The sequence below is a fragment of the Gossypium hirsutum genome, chromosome A07 (assembly GCF_007990345.1).
Source record: "Gossypium hirsutum isolate 1008001.06 chromosome A07, Gossypium_hirsutum_v2.1, whole genome shotgun sequence".
NCBI lineage: Eukaryota > Viridiplantae > Streptophyta > Magnoliopsida > Malvales > Malvaceae > Gossypium > Gossypium hirsutum.
This window is the reverse complement of record NC_053430.1, coordinates 24024125-24037094: the sequence shown is the minus strand read 5'-3', so window position 1 is coordinate 24037094 and position 12970 is coordinate 24024125. Positions and strand designations below refer to the sequence as shown.

The 12970-nt window shown below is 35.2% G+C and overlaps 1 protein-coding gene across 1 annotated transcript; it reads right to left on the bottom strand.

Annotated features, from left to right (window-relative positions):
• Positions 1–1821: 1821 nt before the first annotated feature.
• On the bottom strand, positions 1822–11646 carry LOC107953173 (ankyrin repeat-containing protein P16F5.05c). Its single transcript, XM_041117807.1, has 6 exons — positions 11303–11646; positions 10870–10957; positions 5236–5300; positions 2502–2570; positions 2363–2412; positions 1822–2281 (listed from the first exon to the last, which is right to left on the bottom strand). The coding sequence occupies exons 1-6, from the start codon at positions 11375–11377 to the stop codon at positions 2170–2172; spliced, it is 459 nt and encodes a 152-aa protein (XP_040973741.1). The 5' UTR covers positions 11378–11646; the 3' UTR covers positions 1822–2169.
• Positions 11647–12970: the final 1324 nt, after the last annotated feature.

The window sequence follows — 12970 nt, the reverse complement described above, 5'->3', positions numbered from 1 at the left end:
AGAGCAAGAGGATGGTTAAAAAACAATTACTACTAATTTATCTAGTTTTAAAGATCTTAGTGTAGGATTGAATATAAAAGAAGGGAAACTTAAGTTTGTATACAAGTACGGCATGCATTGTGCTTGTGTTATACAATGGAAGCAAGAGCATGCACATGCAGACGAACTTTGGTAAGAAGATTTGGTTTCAACTTTTAATATGAAATTAGTTATTAGGGGTGAAATAATAATAATAGTCAGGTGGATGAATTCATTTGGTAGTTATAGCTTGTTCGAATTGGTGCAATACATTCAAAATCAATTAAACCTTTCTTTAGAGCGATAGAAGTAGAAAACCAAAATAACAACATCAATTTAACATCTGCTTCGATTTTCTTGACTTTAGGATTGTACCATCTCCTTTTTTCATGTTTGTTTTTATTATAAAACTTAGATCAAAGTGTGGGCAATGAGAAGGCAAAGTTTGGTCGGGTGCTTGTCTATCTCTATATATTAATTAATACCTATTAAATTAAAGGGGTTTGGGTACAACATATTCAAAAATCTCTTTTTGGTTGGTAATGCTGTCATGCTCCATTAATTAACCTATTTTCTCTACACTCATAAACAAAGGCAAAAATTAGAAAAAAGTTGCATTTATACCATTACATAATTATGTAGTACTTCATTTTTGTTACTCATTGCACTTATATTTACCGAAAGCATGTCTAACGTTTAGAAGAGATGAGCATGTTATTGAGAAACATCTCTATTCCCAAAAGAAAATTCCAATCTCAAATATGAAAAAAAAAAAAGCGTTGCCACGCGATGGCACCATCAAGTTCATGGATGTAGGTTAAATTTGTTTACCAAGGAAATGATGTAGAAAACGCGTATTTTTTTCCAAGTAAAAAAGATTAATACTTTTTTAACCGTAAATTAATAAAAAAAATACAAAATCTTTAGCCCTTTAGCTTTACATTTACTAAAATAATTTTGATTTTGATTTTTCTTAATCAACTCCTGATTAACACAAATTAATCAAAAACAAATTTAAAAAAATCATCAATACATTCAGCTTAATAAATTGATGCAAGATCAACTTGCTGGAATAAACGAGATTCCTTCTATTCATCCAATATAGCACCAAGATTTTCAAAGGAAAATAACAATAATTTATGTATCCCGGAAAAGAAATTGATTCGAAAGAGTACATATTCATTCAAGTAATAGTAGAAACCTAAACCGCTTTTTCTTCATAAAGATGACCACTCTTTTGGTGGGACAGATTATATACTATAAACTAAGGGTTTTTAATGGGTTGCGGGTGTAAATGCAATCATGAATGCTTTCCACAACTTAAAAGAATGTCCACTTCAACAACAAATCTAGGTCGCTCAACTCCACTACAATTATTCCCTATGCTTCCCAGTAAAATGAGAACACCCAACTGTTGCTCGTTGACGAGTGTTACGTTACCCAAATTCAAGGTCGAGTGTCAAAATACGTGTATGTATCCGGCACAAATATACTCATTTTTCTTCTAAAGCTTTATATATATATTTAAAATTGTGTCAGACACGGATACTTTAAAATGTTTAGGCAAAAGGAATGAGAAGTGGCTTTTTAATTGCTTGAGATGCAGAAAACAGTGCCTTCAAGCACAAACTCCACAACTACTTTTATCTTATATAATATATTACATATAACAGCTAATTACTGGAAGCACCCCATAAAGGAAAAAAAAATATTATCATAAAGAGAAGCCTCATGCAGCATAATTCTGTATTTCAATTACTAAACAAGACTTTGATGCCACCATAAAATGCAAACAGGGGAAAGTATCTTGAATTCTTAGTTAATTTATCAGGGGAAGGGGAAGCTTATTCCTCCATTAGCATCACTCACTTTTGGCAAGCATAAATGGGATGCTTCTGTTTGCAAAGGGTGAGACGAAAATTCTTGTTAAAACATACATCTATCATATCAAAGAACTACAAGAGCATCAAGTATTTAGGCATAGTTGAAAGGCACCCACTAATGGACCAATATGACGATCAACAAAAAATTGTACTATCAGGGACCAAGAGGGGATGACAATTATATTTATAAGCTAACTCGTAAGTTTGTATAAGAAAAGGCACATACTTTTCAGATTATAAACCAATGCTTCCATTAGGAGGGCCGATATCAGGAAACATTGACGCCAGTAAGCTCCAATTCTGCCATTGTGGCATTAATTGCATCGATAACATCCATCTTTCCCACGCTGACAGCTTCATCAATAGGAGTCCGTTCATGACTGTTCATATCCAGTTCCATAAAAAATCATGTACTTAATAGTTGAAAAAGAAGAGCAAAAAAAGCATCACAAACAACTCACCTGTTTAGAAGACTTACATTTGCTCCTGCTGAAACTAATTTCTTAACTACCTGTCACCAGCATTTATAGCAGAAATCAAACCTTGCATACGAACAGCGAAAATGAAAGACTATAGCAAACAGGAGCAGCAATAATGTACCTCAACGTGCCCATTGAGACAAGCCCAATGAAGAGGGGTATTGTTCTCCACATTAAAAGCATTAACATCCTGATCATGTAAAAGCTTCAAAATGAGAAACAAGATGCTCCAGAAAAGGTGAAAAAAAAAAAGGAAAAAAAACAAAGAAGAAAAACTGCTATACAAATTAATCCTTGAATATTCACCCACACTTCTTCACTCATATGCCAACTACTTGAATTGGAGAACAATCTTAAATCCAATTAACCAAACGGTTTCTAACTTTTTTGATATCTTTCCATATTGAAATTTTAAAGAGAGTTATTGGTTAGATAGCTAGTTAGCTACAAAGCTCTTAGCAAGAACGATGAATACTGTCAACCCCTGAACATCAACTAGAGAAGTCAGAGTTCCTTAAATTAATTTGTACCACCTTGCTCCAAAGCCAACATTCTCCAATAAAGTGCAAAGTTCATAGTAAGAGGAAAATCCATTGATTTTAAAAATTAAGGGTTCAAAGCCATCTATTCCCAACCCCCAAAATCCTGTTTGCGATCTATTTATTTTATCCTACCCGTTTTGATAGTGGTATAAAGATCCTTAAGTTTCTCATTCATCCTATTCTTCTCATTTTTATAAGAGTATCCTAGCAGAATTTTGTTCTATTATCAGAAGTCCTGTGATACATTGTGATATGTACATATACGAACATATAGGATATACATACAAATCTTGAGCAAGGAATACCTATTTGAATGATTTGTAATATGATTACTTATACAGCAACTGGTCATTGGCCTATTTCTTGTGTCCAGTTTCCAAAGGCCCAAATCCAAGAGTACAATCTCTAGTCCAGTTCATAAACCATCAGAAACCTAAACCAGCCAAGAAAGGCATTTTGAGAATGTAAAATTACCAAACAATCACATCTTTAAATATCCCCATAAAATTTACATTATTAACTTATAAATTCTTCTCAACAAACCTTGCTTGAACTTTAATTCATAACCAAATTTGATTTGTATAACCTTGAGTCCTGAATGTTCCTTAAACTGAACTTGTAGTTTTTCTTTTGGCCAGAAATCTGAGCAAGGGTAAGATACGCAAAAATTTCTTATATCGTTTTGATATTGCAGTTCAAGTCGCAAACTTTCAACTTCACTCTTGGATTATTGCTTTTCAAGATTTTACTAGTGAAACCATTATTCTAACCAAGACATAAAATGGCACCAACCAACAGAACAACATAATAAGGGAAATTAATCCAAACAGGAAAGTAAATAAAATCCATGTTTATACACTCATGGAAAATGCTTTACGTTGTTGATAGTCAGGAAAGTTTCATTACTTTTTATAGATAAATTATACCCAACAATATTTGTGCATGCTTATCGTTCGCCAAATATAAATAAGAGACACCTTATTGGCAGCATTTGTCTAGGCAAAACAAAATGAAAAATCAATATAAAATCATTGCATCAATAAGGGTAAGCAAGGTCTAGAACTAGAGTAAGGTAACAACATGATCTCAGAAAATGTCTAGATAAACACTATCTGTTCATATTCATCATATATGAATGGCTATTTATATGTAACTAAAGGAACTGAACACATTGAAACCAAACTCAATTAGAATGAAAAGGGGGAAAACGAAGAGCAACTGCAATTGCTGTGTTTTTGTAATCCATCTAGCAGGGTGAGCAAGGGTGATCGAAGAAAACATCAAAGAGAATCCATCATGTTGGAAAGAGAAAATGAGAGCTCTCTGGCAAACGCAAGAGAAAAAGGAGACATGACTTCTTAATCAAGAGTGTGAAGGCGACGATCAAAAGCTTGGATCAGAAATTATGGAGACAAGTGTTAAAACTGGGAGGGAAGAAGAAGCAAAAGGAAAAAAGTTAAAGGAATTTTACAATTGGGCCTCTTGAGGTCAAAAATCAAACGTGCAGCTCAAGCTTATCAAGTCTATACAAGAAATGACCCAGCCCTTTTAAACAACTCAACCTTGACTTCTAGCAAAGGAATTTAACAATGAAATCTTCTATCTTCATGAAAAGACTACAAGTGAGCCATCAATTACAGCTTAATTTTAACCTCAAATGCCAAAAGCCCTAGGTTGGCATGCATGAAAGTTGAAAGTGTCCTAACAAGGTTACTGAGTAACATGTTTGTCTAGCTTCTTGTAGACGGAAGAAATAATTGCTTTACTACCTGTCCCCTCCTCACCCATGTAGCTTGCACTGCAGGGAACTTGTGGACAAAATACCTTGGTATGGATAGTGTACTATTTTTGTATTTTACCTAAAAAATAAATGTAAATTTCTACTTTGCTCACTAATAATTTCAAGTATTTATCTTTTCCTTTTTAAACTTAGTAGGGTCCATTAACAGTTGGTGTAAAGAGAACAAAGTTGATGATAACTTATTTTTTCTTTCATTTACACTATGCACCAAATCCAACCACCCATCAAGTTTGGAAGCTAAATGACTCTTACTTAATCCAAATTTATTTACAACATGGATATTGCCTCTGCTACAAACATCAAAATAGTTTATTATATTTCTGAACTTAATTGAATAATATACCTTTTTTCCCTCTTATTTTAAATTATATTTAAACCTCAAAAACATAGTACATGCCTCTTCTTTTATTCAAGTATTCAGTCATAATACTGGTCTTTCAGAAAACTCAGTAAATAAAGTGATGTTATGTATTAAATAACCACAGAAAATATTCATAAGACAGTTTTCTCACCACTCCTCTACCAATGAGATACTCCACAATATCAAGATGTCCATTAGCCGCAGCCATGTGAAGTGCTGCAAGAGAAAATCATAGTTTTTAGTGAAATATACACACAAATTTTCTTTTCAAAAAGCATAGCAAAAGAAGACAACAACTGATAAGCACAAATGAAGACCAAAATGGCAAAAGAAATTTCTATAAATTAGCACAACGTTGACCACTAGTGAAAAATGGAACTCCAAATCCAAAATTTTGGATTAACTACAATACTTTCCTAAACATTGACAAAATGATGGGAATTAGTGTGGGTTTGGATGGGCGGTGCGGTGCATTTAGCTTACTTTTTGTCTCAGGCTATAGTATCTAATCTCACCGCCACCGCTGTTTCTACATTAACCGCATGTAAACGCACTGTCCATCCAAACCCACCCTAAAAGTCCAACCCGAAATCCTACAATACATGAATTATTGACTTGTGCTTTGTTAAGTAGGGTTATAACAAATTTATGGTCTCTTCAAAAAATCATATTATAGCATCTAAAAAACTAATATTAATGTAATCTTAACCTGGCAATGATGTTATTGTGGAAATCTTGAAAATAGGGTACCCTTTTGCCATGCAAGCACTTAATCATAAAATCAGCTCTTGATTTCTCTCCAACCCTTCTTGCCTTATTTATCAATTTTTCATTGCCCAACCACAATCAATCTCTAAAGCTAACTAGTAAAGGAGAAGGATTTTGGATGATCCTTAAACAATCTCTCTCTCTCCCTGTGGCATAACGGTGGTAACAACCCCTAAAAAGTTGAACAAGCAATTTCCCAATCCATCTGCTAATAAGAATGAAACTAGAGGAAGGAAGAAGAAAGCAAAAACAAAAACAAAGAGAAAAAGGAGAAGAAATTGATTGAAGAGAAATTGTGTGCTTAACAGTTTCCTTTCATAACCACCCCTACCCAATTACATCCGGATATATAGGGAAAAATAAAAGAGAGTTGTTCTTAAAAGTTAGTTAAAACGAACGGTAAAACTAACAGTACAGACAAAGCCTTTAAACGCTCTATTTCATTAAACTCTATTTCATTAAACCATGCTACACATCGTTTCATTAAAACCCATTCCTAAACATTGCATTTTCCCATCAAGCCAAATGTTCCTTATTCTAGTTTCGTCCCTTAACAAATACCTCCTTCTCGAATGGATACTTGTCCTCAAGGATCAAGATGGGGAAAGGCATCCTTTAAATGGTCAATTGACTCCCAAGTAGCATTCTTAGGGAAAAAATTTGGCCATTCCACCAGTACTTTGGTGATAGCAATGTTTCCTCGCTTCACCATTGGCCTATCCATGATTCTAACAAGTTCTTTAGCCCATGCCCCATGAGCATCAATTACCGGTAAGGCGGCCTAGACAGGTACTACTCCCACATGCTTTTTGAGTCGAGAGACATGGAAAGTAAGGTGTACTCGAGATCCTGGGGGTACTTGAAGTTTGTAAGCTATCCCACTCTACCCTCCACCAAGAAAGGGCCAAAAAACTTTGGTGCAAGATTCTAATTCAATACCCTTCTCATTGAGTGTTGCCTATATGGCTAGAGTTTCAAATAAGTCAAGTCCCCTACTTCAAACCGTCTGTCTTGTTCTTATCTACTTGTTGTCTTATTCTGTCTTGTGCCCTTTTTAAATGGTATTGTAGCAATTTCTTTGCAACCTCGCAATGCTGTAAACTCCTGTCAATAATAGCCACCAGTGAAGTTCCAGCTAAATAGGGTATAGGATGAGGGGGAGGTTGACCATAAAGTGGTTCATAGGGGGTGAGCTGGATGGTTGAATAACATGTAGAATTATACCACCACTCAGCTAGTGGAAGCCAGTTTTGCCAATCTTGTTGCCTCTCCCCAGACATACATCTGAGATACCCCTCAAGGCACCTATTTAGAACCTTAGTCTACCCATCTGTCTCTAGATGATGGGCAATGGAAAGATGGAGTTTGGTACCCACCCTTCTGAATAGATCCTACCAGAAATTGCTAATGAACACCTTGTCTCTATTTGATATTATTGAATTTGGCATGCAATGCAATTTATTGATATGGTCCATGAACTCTTGAGCCACAACAATAGTATAAAGGTGTGATAGGGCCAGAAAACGGCCATACTTAGTAAAGCAGTCAACTACCACAAAGATAACATTCTTACCCTTAGAGTCCCCTATGAAATCCATAAAGATGGATGACCAAGCGCTTTCTGGAATGGGAAGAGGTTGCAACAGTCCAAGAGGAGCAACATTATTTGATTTACACCTTTGACATATGGAGCATTCCCTTGCCACCTCTTAACATCACTGGATAGTTCTCTCCAATACAAAAGACTTGCCATTCTATTCTTGGTTGCATGAACCTGTGAGTGTCCCCTTATAGCACTGGAGTGGAAATGCTAGAACAACTCATGCTTGAGACTATTCACATCCCCCACCCCACCACAATCTTACCTTTTCTTTTGAGGAATGCCATCCTAAACATACTTAAGGTGCTTAGTACCTTGTTGTTGGACCTCTAAGCACAGTTTTTGAACCTTGAGAGTCTACTTGGTAAGATGCCTGCACTTTTGAGAGTATAAGGCATCACCAAAAACTCATAATGACATTCATGAGCTTTGAAGGTCATTTTTGGAATGTTAGCTTCATTCATTCTAATCTGGTGATAACCAGATCTCAGATCCAGCTTGGAGAACACCCTAGCCTGTCCCAATTCATCAAGAAGCTCCTCAATAATTAGAATTGGAAACCGATCTTTGATTGTCAGCTAGTTGAGTTGTCTATAATCTACAGAGCCTCCAGCTGCCATCTTTTTTCTTCACTATCACCATTGGAAACGCAAAAAGGCTACAACTGTCCCTAATTATGCCAGCTTAAAGCATCTCTCTGATTAATTTTTCCAATTCAGACTTTTGAATCATGGGGTACCTGTAGGGTCTGACTTTGACAACTACCCCTTCATCCTTAAGAGGAATTTTGTGATCTTGGAGCTTGGGAAGAGGTATGCCAGTAATAACTTGGAAAATATCTCCAAATTCATCAAGGAGTAACTATAATTCCTCAGGTGTGGCTCAAGAGGAGACTACTGACAAGGTCACTTGGCTAGCTTGAGTCATGAACAAGGCACAAGGATCCATCTCCTTACCAATCGTTGACAAACATTTGGTTGACTGTCCATGTTTCATTACTTAAATGTTGCTTGGTAGAATGCCTTGAATAGTGCAAGGAACTCATTTAGAAGAGAATTGCATGGTCATAGAACCAAAGTTCCAATTTATTGATCTTAGGGGAAGTAGCGATTGTATTCCTTGGACTACATCACACCCCTTAAAAGGTAAAATCATGAAATCAGCAATAAACTCACCCATTGAACCTCCCATTCTACACCCATGCATGTACCCCTAGTAAAGAGTTGCCTCCCATCAACTACAGTGACCCTCATCTGCTACTGCTGCTAGACAGGTAAAGCCAATCTAGTTACCAGTATTGTAACTAGGAAGTTATGAGTACTCCTTGAATCCACTAAGAAAATGGCCTTAGCTGAGCCCTAATTTGCCTCAAATCTTATAGTGTAAGGGCCCTGTGACCCTTTAATTGCATGTAGGGACAGTGTAGGTGTTTGTGGTTGTTCTCCTTCCCTAGAAGGATCATCCAGCTTGTCTGAGCATTCTTGAAATTCTTCCACTTCCTCCTCACAAGGTGACTATAACAACATCTGATACAACTGACTTTTGACATATTTGTGACCAATGTGGCATTTGGCTCCACACCAAAAATAGAGCCCCTTTTGCTTCCTTTTGACCATAAGTGATGGACTCAACCATTCTGTGAACCCCTTGAATGCTACAAAACCACCTAATGATGAATGGGGAAGTTGGACAAATGAGCCAGATTGAGTGGAGACAGCTGATCTAGTGGAAACAGGAGAAGGCAATGGTGATTTCTTTCTTTCTTCAGGAAAGGACATTAGTGTTGATTTTCTAATAGGTTTCTCAATTGTAATTTTATTTCACTAGATTTCTTTCTCTAGGTTTCTCGATTGAGATTTTGTTTCAATTGATTTGTTTCCTTTCTACAACATTGGTAATATATTTTCGTTTTGATGAGCTTAAATTATAGGTTTCCTAATAATGTAATAAAATATATCCTTAAGGGCAAATAGAATAATAAAACCTAACTCAATTTTTTATCAAAACTTTAAAAGGAATATAGTCTCTCTAACAAGTCCTTAAGGTTTCACTCCTTTTCATAAGCTTCAGTGATTTTCTCATCTATCGCCAATGAATTAAAAAATCAACTAAAATAAGATCACAACTAAAAGGAAACCTATTATAGAAAGGGAAGAAATCAAAACTAATGGTCTTTCCTAACATAGGCTCGCCTTACAAATTGAGGGTGAAGCTATGGTATCCTAAATTAAAGGCGAACTTAAAGGAAAAACCATTAGTTTCCTATTTATGTAATAAGGTCAATCAAAGGGTGTGAAACTTCATGCAATTCCTCAATGGTAACCTAAATTGTTTTTGTAGGGATCTACTCTACTTTGTTTGTTGCGACAACGATCTTTTTGTTTTAGCCCAACCCAAATATATTGAAAGGAAACTTTGAATTTGATTTTTTTCAGATCAAATGCAGTGATATATGTATGATATATATGATTTGATTTTTCTTTTGCATTAGATAATATTGTCTCCATTTAATATTTTAACTTAATATTTTGATATCTTTTTAACCATCCCTTTAAAGACCCTTACTTGTTCTTGATTTTTAGCTGTTTAGTATAATTTATCAGTACATTTGTCCTTTTAGAATATTTGGGCTAAACCAAAAAGATGGTTGCCGCAACAAATAGAGTAGGAAAGATCACTACATTTGTCCTTTCCTAACATAAGTTCAACTTTAATTAGAGAATCAAAACTTTCCTAACATACGTTTCACTCCCTTTGATCGATCTTCTTACATAAATAAGAAACCTATTATAGAAAAGAAAGAAACTGCAATAAAATCACAATTAAAAGAATTAATCAAAGAATCAAAACTAATGACCTTTTCTAGCACAGGTTTGGCCCATGAAGCATCCACAACACTCTTGCAAGCTTTTTCATAAGATGATATGTACAAAAGAAAACAAAAAGCTTTTGGTTGAAGTACTTTTCAATTTAATATTTTTCATTAACTATACCTAGCAGGTTGTGTTTCAACATCAAACTCGGGAAACCTTAGGTCAAGCAATTGTATAGCTAAGTTAGACCCTTACACCACCACCTAGATCAAAAGACTGCAATAAATGGATTCAAGATCTCAAAACATGCCACAGCATCCTTTGCACCTCGTGTAAAACAGCTCCTAGTCAATAATAGACTCCAATCTTCTCAACAAAACCGAACATGATAATTCAAACAAATAAAGAAATGTCCCAGGCTGAGACAAAATTGACCCAATAAAACTACCAGACAGGTCACATTTTACCTTATCATGATAAAGGCAGAAAACTGCATTTAAGACAATTATGTCTAACATGAAACTAATAAGAAGTGAGCAAGAGACCTGGTCGATAAAATAAAGTAATTTGAGAGAGCATAAAATCCATAAAATCAATAGGAAACCTGTTCGGCCTTGTGAATCCTTAGAATCAAGAGAGACGCCTATAGATGCTAGTCTTTTAAGATCATCGAGATCATCATACCGCGCAGCCTGTCAATCATAGAATAGCTAGAACTTAATTTGAGTATGAAGTTCTAAGTGAATGAAAATACTAATAGTGTAATGATTTGAAGCATAATACTAATAATAAGTAGCATCAACATGATTTTCAGTTTCATTTCCTTTCCTTTCCTTTCCCTTTGCAATCTTACAGAACACTAAACAGACAATATGTTCCTACCAAGTATACTAGTAGAGAAAATGCAATTTCTTTCCTTTCAATATTCTATCATTCCCAAAAAAAAAAAAGAAAAAAAAGGCATACAATTTCATAAGGTAGTGGAAATAACCCAATAACAGAATGGAAGAAATAATAAGAAAAACTTGGTTTAAAACCTCAAGCAGTTCCTCAACTATATCCTGAATTGTTTCTGTAGGGATCTGCTCTGCTCCGTTTGTGGCCGCAACCATCTCTTTGTTTTAGCCCAAATATACCGAAAGGATTCTTTTAATTCAAATGCGGTAATAGATTATACTAAACAGCTAAAAATCAAGAACAAATGAAGTGTTTTAAAGGGAAAAAAAGAAAAGAAAAGAGGAGAATAGTTAAAACGAGTGAAAGTAACAAAGCAACAAGGAGAGAGAGCTTTAGAAAAATGCTGGAGACTTGGGATGTGCGGCGGCAGAGAGAGAACTGATGATTTTTATTTAAAATTTAAAATTATTTTTTATTAAACCCACTGATGCTAATCAATTATAAACGGATTATCCTGCAAATATGCCGATTTTTTAAAATAATTAGGGATTTAAATGGGTTTCATTTCAAATTTAGGGAAATATGGTATACATGGCGAAATCATGTTTTGATGGAAGACCTTTTTTTTTTTAAGAAAGAGTTACAAAATCAATAAATTAGATCCTTGGATCTTTGACCAATGTTAAGCTTAATCTTCTAAAAAGAATAGACTTAGCTAGGCTATCAGCAATGACGAACCTTCTATTGCTTTATTTGTGTTAGAATATAATAATTCTTCTGACAAGTGCAGAATTGGAATTTCCTGAAAAGCCTTATTGAATAGTGTTAACAGTCTCAATACTATCAATTTGGATTAAGACCCTTTCGAAACTTCTGTCCAAAAAAAAGTTTAAAGCATCCAAAATCCCCCAAAGTTTAGCCTTTAACACCATACAATTACCCAAATACCTGCAGAACCCCATGATCCACCCATCATTCTGATCGACCACAAAATCTACAACTATTGCAAATCCTTCATCGAGTTTAACCGAACCATCTGTTCTCAATCTTACCCAATTGGTAGTTGTATATGAAGTAGGAGGACTACTTTGTAACTTGTGAACTACTACTTTCGACACTAAAGAATATTGCTTTGCCCAACTATAAAAAATTTTAAGGACCTTTTCGTAACTCCAGGAAAAGCCTTGAAAAGTAAGTTACGATTCTTTTAAATACGCCAAGCGATACTCCCAAAGAGACACGGCCAATCCACCCCATCTAAAATAATAGAGAAATGATTCTGAAGATTATTCGTCATTCAATTGTGGAGGGAACCATTATAAAATTTGGAAAGTCTTTCTTCTGGAATGAGTTTATGCCAAATGATTCTGGCAGCAGAGCAATCTCTGAGTAAATACAACACATCCTCATAATCCTACCCACAAAAACCACAAGAGTTGTTATTCCCAATGCCTCTCATTACCCTTTTAGCATTCGTAAGTAAACGATGCTTAAAGGCAAGCCATAAGAAGAAACAGATCCATTGAGGGCCTTTAAGTGTCCAAGGTAACTCCCAAATACGTTCTTTTGGATTCAGTGCACCACCACGAATCTTTCCATAAGCACTTTTAAGAGAAAAGGAGCCAATCGATGTGGCACCCCATACTATTTTATCTGGGCCCAAAAAAGGAGAGGCAATGAAACTCCAACAATTTTGTTAATAACCTATTCTGAAACCCACGACCTGAAAATATCCAAATTCCACGAACCATCACGTGCAATCATACTACTAAGTAGGGGTGTTCAATCAGTTAATCGACTCGAATTAC

Bases quoted from the DNA above. Each gene is read 5' to 3' on its own strand.
- LOC107953173 (XM_041117807.1), bottom strand. From the start codon at position 11,377: ATGGTTGCGGCCACAAACGGAGCAGAGCAGATCCCTACAGAAACAATT. The intron at 10,958-11,302 runs GTTTTAAACCAA...TATGATTGACAG, and splicing joins TAGTTGAGGAACTGCTTGAG to GCTGCGCGGTATGATGATCT. The intron at 2,571-5,235 runs GTGAGAAAACTG...TTACATGATCAG, and splicing joins ATCTCATTGGTAGAGGAGTG to GATGTTAATGCTTTTAATGT.